General features: G+C 34.2%; 1 protein-coding gene across 2 annotated transcripts; it reads left to right on the top strand.

Annotated features, from left to right (window-relative positions):
- Nucleotides 1-2,493: 2,493 nt before the first annotated feature.
- Nucleotides 2,494-9,978, top strand: LOC133205542 (uncharacterized). 2 transcript variants are annotated; one of them, XM_061341378.1, is made up of 8 exons: nucleotides 2,494-2,595; nucleotides 4,928-5,140; nucleotides 5,361-5,460; nucleotides 5,604-5,752; nucleotides 5,857-5,953; nucleotides 6,196-6,360; nucleotides 7,805-7,875; nucleotides 9,240-9,978. In XM_061341378.1, the coding sequence occupies exons 2-8, from the start codon at nucleotides 4,968-4,970 to the stop codon at nucleotides 9,304-9,306; spliced, it is 822 nt and encodes a 273-aa protein (XP_061197362.1). In that variant the 5' UTR covers nucleotides 2,494-2,595; nucleotides 4,928-4,967; the 3' UTR covers nucleotides 9,307-9,978. The 2 variants fall into 2 exon arrangements, with proteins under 2 accessions (XP_061197362.1, XP_061197361.1); XM_061341377.1 differs by having other exon boundaries at nucleotides 4,924-5,140.
- Nucleotides 9,979-10,470: the final 492 nt, after the last annotated feature.

Genomic DNA, 10,470 nt, shown 5'->3' with positions numbered 1-10,470 from the left:
TCACCTCCAACAGTTCCCTTGTGAACAAAGTAGAAGTAATACCTGGCATATCCGACCATGAAATAGTGTATATAGAAGCTAGCTTAAAACCAAGAAAAGTTAAAAAACCACCTAGGAAAATCTATCTCTACAATAAAGCAAACATAGAGAAAATCAAAGAGAATATACAAAACATGAACATAACCAGTCAAAATCCATTACAAGATCAGAATATAGACTTTCTGTGGGATCAATTTAGAACTAAAGTATTGGATATCATGAACGAAAACATCCCAACTAAAATGATAAACAATTCAAAAAAAAGGTTGCCTTGGATAAATAGGAAAATTAAATCACTAATTAGAAAAAGAAACAAACTCTTTAAAAATATGAAAAACACACAAACAGCACAAGCACCAAGAAATATAAAGACATAAAACAACATTTACAAAGGGAAACAAGGAGAGCATATTGGACTTATTTGGAGAATATTATTTGTTATGATGAAAACATAGAGACATCACAAAAACAGAAAAAGTTTTGGAATTATATTAGCAATACCAAAAAAGACAGTTCAGGAGTAGCCCTTTTAAGATCTGAAGGGATACTTATTGATGATACTAAACATAAAGCAGAAATTCTTAATAAATAATACCATTCAGTTTTCACACCTGAAAATGAACATGAACAGATACCACAATTGAATGACAATTATCCGTCTATGCAAGAAATACACATAACTGTAAATGATACACAAAAATTACTAGATAACTTAGATCCTAGTAAAGCGACAGGGCCAGATGAAATACCAGCTCGTATTCTGAAACCAGCATTTGAATTTGCTCCGCATCTTGCACACATTTTTAACATTTCACTGGCAAAGGGAGGTACCTGCAGACTGGCGTCAAGCTAATGTTATTCCTATATTCAAAAAAGGGGGAAAATATTTGGCAAGTAATTACAGACCTGTTTCATTAACATGTATTTGTTGTAAACTATTAGAACATATAGTTGTCAGAAACGTCTTGAACCATTTAGACCAACATGATATTTTAGTAGACTGCCAACATGGATTTCGAGCTAAGAGAAGTTGCGAAACTCAGCTACTTACTTACTGGAAAATTTACATTCAAATACTCAGACTGATCTGATCATTCTGGATTTCTCAAAGGCATTTGATAAGGTGCCTCACCAGAAGTTGCTGAGGAAGTTGGATAATTATGGGATACGTGGTAACACCTGGAGGTGGGTTTCTGCTTTTCTCAGCAACAGAGTACAACAGGTTGTCCTTGATGGTGAGGTATCCAGTCCAATGCCTGTGGTCAGTGGGGTTCCTCAAGGGTCAGTCCTTGGGCCCCTTCTATTTTTAATTTTTATAAATGATTTACCATCATCTGTTACATCTAAAACAAGGCTCTTTGCCGATGACTGCATCCTTTATCGACCCATTCATAATCAAAATGACTGTGTAATCCTTCAAAAAGATCTCGACTCCTTAGCTAATTGGGAACATGTCTGGGGAATGCAATTTCATCCTCAAAAATGTAGTTCATTCAGTATCACCAGATCTCGCACACCAATAAAATATAATTATAATTTAAAAGGACACACACTAGAATCTATAAAGACAGCAAAATATTTAGGCATAACATTATCCTACAACATGTCCTGGGAACCACATATCAATAATATAACTTCTAAGGCGAATAAGATATTGGGTTTCTTAAAAAGAAATTTGCAGATAAAAAATGAAGAAACAAAATCTTTGGCATATAAATCGATGGTCAGGTCTAACCTTGAATACTGTTTTTCAGTCTGGGCACCACATACAAAAAAAAAACTCAAAGATAAACTAGAAAATGTACAAAGACGAGCTGCACGATATGTCACACATAAATACCATAATACAAGTAGTGTCTCCAACATGTTAATTACACCATCTAAATTGGCCAGCATTAGATCATAGAAGGAAAATATGTAGACTGATAATGTTATATAAGATTACACACAAATTAGTGGCTACAGATCAAAACCTTTATCTAGTACCTCAGACAACAACCATCACACGTAATACCAGTCCTCTTCATTTTCAGACCTACAGTACACGTACTGATTATTATAAAAGCTTCTTTCCCCATACAGTGACTTTGTGGAATTCTCTTCCACACTCAGTCGTGGCAGCAGCCTCTTTGGACCAGTTCAGAACTCTGGTCCAAAGCTATGTTCCATAGCTCTTATATTTATAGAGCTAATGAGAGCACAATGTAAATATATATATATAGATATACACCTTTTTGATGCACAATGTAAATTGTTTTCCATAACACTTAGCTTATTTATACTTTCTATGGCACTTAGTTTATTTATACTTTTTAAATTAAAATTTAGAGGTCTGTTTGTGCAGGGCCAGCGTATAATCATCAGGTTTGATGGAACGCTGTACTATGTAGATGTAGATAAGAATATATCGAAGACATATAGACATCGAGCTCAGATTCCCTATTTAAGTCGGGTTCGATATCTCTCCATTTCTTTGTTTATTGCGGGAATTTTTATTTTATTTTGTTGGTCCGGATCTGCCATCTGGGACTGGGGCGTTTACTGTTGATGAAGGAGGTAAAAGAATGTATCGGATATTTAGTTAAATAAATGCATGCATTTTTCATTCAAATTTTCAGATAGCTGAATAGGTGATCAGCAAATGGTTGTAAACATATAATTAAACCTTTTCTGTTTGTCTATCAGGGCTGGTACAATCACTAGATTTAGCTACGTAGCTTCAATTACCTACATAGCTTTATATTCACTTACCTGAAGTAGCTTTATTTAACTTCTAAATCAAACTTATTTCTTGAAGAAGCATTTTCCCCAGAAAGTGCAGAAAATTGCACTTTGATGCAGTGATAATTTTCAACTTTGAACTCATCTGAAAACAATTCATGAAAAAATCACTCTTGAAGATGTGTCTTCTTCTGCGCAATTTCAATCAAAGTTCTAAAAGTTTTAGGGCTATATACAACAGTAACAGTAATTTGTGACCAAAGTTTACTTCTTGAATGAAATAACAAAGAAAACCAGTTCTGGTTACATGAGCACAATGAGAAGCAATCATACTTATCACCGCCTCATCGCACACAAGGTGGTGTACAGTTACTCAAAAATGGAAATGCATCTTTTCCTTAAAAGTGTTCAAATGCAGCAATGTTAAAACTATCTCTGCTTTGGATTACTTTTTAAGTAATCCCTAGTATAAAAATATTAGTAGTCATTTATTTGCAATTTTTTGTCTTTTTTGAAATAAAATGGAAAATTGTGAAAAGTTGCCTTGAAATAGCTAAATTAAGCTACCTGAGGTGTTAAATAAAGCTACGGTAGGTAATTTTAGCTAGGTAGCTAAATGTACTGATTGAACTGGACCTATCCATTGTCATCACTGTGACATATACTTGTAATGGGTAGACTTTACTTTACCGTTCCCCATGTCCGCAAGATCCGTGCGCTCATTGCACTATGACGTAAGATTTATGTCACAACTGATTAGGGTTGGTTTTGCACATTTTTCGACTGGTTAGGGTTAGTCTTGCACCCACCTGAAAGATTAGGGTTAGTCCTTGCATAAGTTTTCAACTGATTAAGGTTAGTCTCGCATCCATCCGAGAGATTAGGGTTAATCTCGCACATGGGTTAGTCTAGCATGGTCTAGCACCCGCCTGGGAGATTTGGGTTAGTCCTCGCATACTATCCGAGAGATTAGGGTAAGTGTCTTGTTCTTTTAGATTAATTAAGAAAATCAGTTGCATCTGTATTTTTTGCAAGATCTTCATTCAGCTTCAATGACATCTCATTGGTTTGTTTGCATAAAAAAAAATTGCTAAGTACGAAAGATATGGCACTAAGGATGTGCCGCATGCGCTTCATTCACAATTATTTTTTGTCTCCTTTTCACTGAATAAACAATATTCATTACTTTTTTCAGAGAATGAGGTTAAAAACTTCGTTTAAAAATGAAGTTTTAAACTAAACTTTTAACCGTAGAATTCGATTTTGGGGTCAAAAGGCTTAAAACCTCATATTTTTCATTTTTTTCGATCGCACATATTGAAGTCTCCTACGGCAACACTATATTTTAGTGTGTTTTTCTGGGGACCGGTAAAGTAAAGTCATTCTCTTGTAATTTTTACTCAAGCCCTAGAGGGGATTGAGTTTTCTAAAGTGATGCTAAATCATAAACTTTTAACCGTAGAATTCGATTTTGGAGTCAAAAAGGCTTAAAACCTCATATATTTTATTTTTTTCGATTGCTCAATCTTATATATATTGAAGTCACCTACGGCGACACTATATAATAGCGCGTTTTTCTGGGGAGCGGTAAAGTAAAGTCGTTCCCTTGTAATTTTTACTCAAGCCCTAGAGGGGATTGAGTTTTCTAAAGTGATGCTAGATCATATATTTAAAAACACATAAATATATTATTTTTGTAAATAAAACATTTCTAGAAACAAAAATGAACTTTACCTTAAAAATGTCTGTATATTCAACACTGTTCAAAGTTATTTTAAAAGCTTTAGTATCTTTGACTTTTTTTTTTCAGTGAATACTTGTTTTTATTTATTTCATATAAAATGTATACTTGTGAAAAATCTGCTAATCCAGTTATTTTGAAAAACTTATTAAATCTGGATAGGTTATTCAAGCTATATATCTCGGTCATGAGAATGTGCTGGACCTGTTAAAATTAGCTTATCATTCATTGTGTTGTAGATGGACATGCCCCCTTCTTGTCGTTTGACCTTCAGTAGATGCATTTGACTTTTTGTCTACAACATGAAAAATCCAATATGAAAATTGATGAACATTTTTCCTGGACATTTTTTTTTCTTTGAAAGTTGCCTTATAAAAACTTTGATTAAAGACATACTTTTAATTACATTTTACTTTAATCAGGCAGTGAAGAGAATTCTGTATAGATAAGATTGGACAGCAATAAAATGGCCCAATCCAAACCGAAGCTTTTAAGATACTACATCAAAGACTCGGTTGTTCCATTTGAGGAGGATATGTATCACGAATTTAAAGGTCACAGGAATTTAGCTGTTGAAGAGTTACCTCCCTGGACTAAAGAAACACTGAAAGAGAAAGCATCTAGAAAGGCTGTATCTAGGTAGTATCTTTTATCCAGGTAGATTGCATGGGCTAGAAGATATAAACAGATTGATATGCTTGTGTGTAAAAAGTAACTGATTAAATTGTTAGGATGTTTGAAAAAGACACAGAAGTGCATAATGATTAAGAGATTCTTCAGCGCACAGGAATTGTGTCATCCTTTTCCTTGTATGATTATAGGCCATACACACTTTAACTGCCCCCTCCTACTTTTACAGAGCTTTGAATGGGTTTGTGAACACTGGGAAAGGTGGAACAATATACCTCGGCATTATAGACTCTGGTGAAGTTCGTGGATTGACATTAACCCAATACCAGGTAGCAGATATATAGAGAAGTTTCTTAAAGTTTCTTTATTTTTGGAACAAATGCACTGTCTCAAACTTTGATATGCTCAAAAATCTTACATGTACCTTTTTTCTGTCTGTGTGGATTTTGGATTATTCTTTTCAATTTTGAAGAAAGACCATGTCATAGGGAGTCTGGATGACCTGATGTCTAGATACACTCCTCCTGTGGCCCCACACAGGTACAAGGTCAAGTTTGTTCCCGTAATACAGAAGGAGTGTACAGAGGAGGAGAGGTTTCTTCAGTGTGTGCCAGACCCAGGGTGAGTGTCAAAAAATCCCCAAAGTGGGATATAATTGAGGGGTCAAATTTATCATGAAGTCTGACAGCTTTATTTAAGTATTCAGTAAGGTATTTTGATTGTAGGGAGTATTATGAGACTGAGGAAAGAAAACGTCCCCATCAATTCCGTACTCATCTCTACTGCTGGTGTGACAAGGAGTCACTTTCTCAATACAGTTGTGTAAGTAATCTGGTACTGGGTGCCTGGAAGAGGGTTGGAGGGTATGACAAGGAATTTGTATAAATCAACTTGTACTCATGTATGGGAAGAGTGGGCGGCTAAATCCTCACCTCTATGTAGAAGTCACACTCCCAGTGCTCAAGTAAAGTGAGGCAATATTAGAGACAAGGAAGTTATTCTCTTACAAGAAGTCATTATGAGTTTAGTTCATAACAAGCAGAAACTTTTGTTTCTTTCTACAGGGTATCTTAGCCACAGACTATGTGATAGAAATAACCATAAAACCCTGGGACCCAATGGACTCTAGAAATACAGATGTATCATGTGGGACCTTGGTCAGTATGCACCCATTCCATGCAGATGAGGAAGGGATGGTGTATTTTAGAAGACAGGCCAGCCTAGTTCAGGTTACTACTTTGTTCTTATCTTAATTCTGACAATCTCCAAACTATATTGCAGCAGATCTGAGGTTCTTGTTAAGTCTAATTTGAGCTCAGTGCAGCGATTCTTCAATAAACAATGTTAATGTATGGTAAATAAAAAGAATATGCAGGGGTAGACAAATAGAATTTTGCAGTACTTGCCCTCGGACAGGTTACCATGTAAAATTACTTGCCCTACCAAAAAATATGCTTGTCCCACTTTTTTCATAAATAACACAAAATTAAAGCATTATCACTAACTTTAAATTATTTCTCCACTGAGACACTATACAGGGACCTACCTATACCCAAAATCACTCATTTCTCTCATGGAGAAATTTAGGGGGGGAATTCTAATTCTAGGGAGACTTTTAGCATGTGATGTGCACATTGATTATTAAACATGAAATTTTAAATCCATGTACACATCAGTGTATAAATATGTACAATTACATTTCTCTGTAATACTTTAACATTTCAAGAATACTCAAAGACAAAAAAAATGAAGAAGTCAAATCATTTGATGATTTCGAATTGCAAGGCATATGAATATCTAGCATTAGAATAAAAGTGCACATTGTCAACCTAAATATAAACATGATCAACGGGATTTCATTACTAGCATAATATGCACAAATGATCACGGTTCATTTAAGTAGTAAAATTAAAAAGTCAATGTTTCATTCTATTCTCTTTAAAAATCTTTTTCAATAATTTATGAAAACAAAATTAATACATAGATTATTTCATTGTGAAAAACACTACTGTATGCCAATTGAGCGATCAGCTTCATTACTACATGTGTGATCGCTAGTCAACAGCTCCAATTTTAATACCAGTAACACGGTCTGTACTCGCGGCATGAAATTTATGTTTTGACAATTAAAAGGTTTAAAACCCTCAACTTTTTGGACATGGCATCAATAGCTGCCATGTTTTACGATCTTGTGTATATTTTAACAACACACAAATGGGTAAATTCTAGAGGAGTTCCGACAGAGTATTCGATGTAGTGGTCAACAGCAGTGAAAACAGGTGTTCTGCAGTGATTCATTATATTTTAACAGCGGTAAAACAAACTACATTATTTTCTGTTAAATTGACAAGCACTTGTCCATGGGCAGGTACCACTTATCAATAACTTGCCCGCCAAACAAAATTGTTGTCCCAGCGTCAGGCAATGCTATTTGTCTAGCCCTGATATGTATTAAGTATAAGTTATCTCTATCATTTTTGTTAGGGTAATGAGATGTATTTTTCCAAAGCATAATAGTAGCAATAGATGAAAAGAGTGTTTTATTGGAATGAGAAAGTATTTTTCTCCATTTTTTAATAATTAAACTGGCCCAATAAAGATAGTGGTGCTGTCACATGATGGTTTGTGATGAAAACAACACAAAATAATTTTCAAAGAATTTGTGTGTTATAGTACAGCATGATAGAAGTAGCACACCTGACACGACAGGAAACCAAAGAACAGTGCCATCTAGAGGTGCAAAGGTAAGTTACTCTTACATAGAAAAAAACACCAGTAAATCCTTGGGCCCATTTTACAAAAGAACTTAAGACCAAGACCAAAAACTTAAGTTGATTGTAAAATTTTGCAAAATCAATAATTTCTTACTACTTTCCTTTCAAAAAGATAAAAACCATTTTCAATATAACGTAAATTAAAAAGTTATAAGCAGAATTATTTTGGTCTTAGTCGTAAGTAGGGGTGCAACGATACACTAACCTCACGATACGATACGTATCACGGTATTCAGTTCACGATACGATACGTATCACGATACATGACAAGGTTAAACAGTCTTTCAAGTTTGTCATCATATATTTTTTAAAACTTGACAGGGTTATACAAAATGTTCATATTTTTTTAAAAAATAATTAAAATAACATTTTGTTAACTTGAATTGGATTGTTACATAGATCTCTGAGTTGTGACAACATTCTAAACCAATTATCAACATTTACAGGGAACTACGGGAACCTTACCTAATAATCTTCCTTTTAAATTGGAATGAAAAAGGAAAATATTCATTCTTTCATACCTTTTATTTACGTAGAAAACCAGTTGTCATATTTCTCGTGATAATACGTTTTAGTCAACAAGACAGCGAATTTTCATCGAAATACACACGTGATGAAATATCGTGTATTACCAAAGAATACGTTTAGATCTAAAGGGTTTATCATTTGTCTTAACATCTATAACTTATAATCACATAAAGTCCTTCTCCGTGTTAAATCTGAGGTCTGTAAGATGCTGGAGAGGAGTTTTACTGCCGTAAATGCGTTATCGGCGACCTCACGTTTTGCGAGGAAGCCATTTTGAAATAGTAAAGAAGGAAATAAAACGCACAAAATGGATAATTCTGGACCGATTGAAACGAACCTCGATATCAGTTTAATGTATCGTGAATTGAACCGTGGAAAAATATACCGCGATATACCGTTAAACGGTTTATCGTTGCACCCTTAGTCGTAAGTTCTTTTGTAAAACGGGCCCCTGTATGCCAGCAAGAAATTTGAAAAATACATGCTTGATCTGTGCAAAATTTCTTATTTCATATTGTATATCATAATATTTCTTACTGCTATGTAAAAGATGCATCATATTATTGGAAGTTATATTTGTGATCAAGGGTTATCAACACATAAGTACTTCCTACAGACAAGAATTAATTTTTTTTCATCTTATAAGACTAACTACAGTTTTATCAATTTATTATTTATTAGCTAGTATGAGGTATATTAAATAGCTAAAACATTTAATAATTTTTAAATGATCTTAGTACAGTGATAAACATAGATCTGTTATCCAGTGCTTTATTCTGTAGTGTTTTCTCCTTACATGATTTCAGACTTGAGAATGAAATAAAACAGCTCAAGAAGAAATTACAGAAGGGAAAGGAAAAGGAGGATTCCTGAGAAATGCTTTATTTCTTCATCATTCTGTTACATTTTACTAATTCGAAAATTTCTTTCATTGTATTGTTCTCCATTTTACTTTTTAGATTTTAATGGGTTTTTTTTTTTCATTGGATTTTCATTAAATGTTTGGTAAATGTTAAATATAAAGATCTGTAATACCGTTGAGTGTAAAATTTATATTTTTCAATACACTACACACAGAAAGTGGAAATAGTGGCGGATGAAGGAAAATGATCATCCTGTTAGACATGTGTTGCATGCAGCTATTTTTGTAAAGTGTGTTCCTCTCAGACAGAAGAAAAAGTGATCCCAGTATCAGTGAAACTCTAAGTTAAGGCAACATAACTGGCAGAAGCTGGCACCCTTTTCCCTCAGAAAATTGTACTAAATCCCCAAAGAAAGGGGGCATACAGTAGAAACACAGACTTCTTGCAAAAGTAATTGGAACAGATCAGGAAAAGGAGGAAAAGCAGCAAATTAAAGATCATATAACAAGAAAAGTGCAACTATACTTGCTACTTAAATGATCCACTAAGTAATACAATATGGTATTCCTGTGCTGAATGGCTCGGAGAGGCAAAATCTGGCAAGAAGAATTTGAAGAAAAAGTTAAATATTATACGCTGTATATCATGATTTTGTAAAATAAACTTGATATTTTTAATTATTTGGACATATCATCAATTCATTTGAAGTGTGAAACAATTCAAAGATCTTTTCAAGTCATAAATTGAATTCAAGACTTTGTAGCGTTGTGGATAACGTGTTTAGTCTTAGGCTGAGCTTTGGAGAGAGTGTGAAGCTCGTTTTAAACATTTCACAATTTCATCTTCTCAAGAACTACTGGGCCAATTTCAACCAAACTTGGCACGGAGTATCCTTGGGTAAAGGGGATTCAAATGTAGGGGAGATAATTACAAATTAGTGAAAATTAATGGCATCTTTTAAAAATCTTCTTCTCAAGAGCCACTGGGCCAGGAAAGATGAAACTCAGGTGGAATCATCTTCAGGTAGTTTCTTCAAATCATGACCCCCAGGGGTCACAATGGACAATCGAAGTTTTACATAGGAATATATAGGAAAAATCTTTAAAAATCTTCTTCTCAAGAACAGCAAAGCTATGATTGGTCATATTTATTTGAAGCATCCTCAGATAGTGTA

Source organism: Saccostrea echinata, unplaced genomic scaffold, assembly GCF_033153115.1.
Source record: "Saccostrea echinata isolate AGI-Se365-2 ecotype Australia unplaced genomic scaffold, CSIRO_AGI_Sech_v1 ptg000054l, whole genome shotgun sequence".
In the NCBI taxonomy this organism is placed as follows: domain Eukaryota; kingdom Metazoa; phylum Mollusca; class Bivalvia; order Ostreida; family Ostreidae; genus Saccostrea; species Saccostrea echinata.
This window is presented reverse-complemented; position numbering and strand designations above follow the sequence as displayed.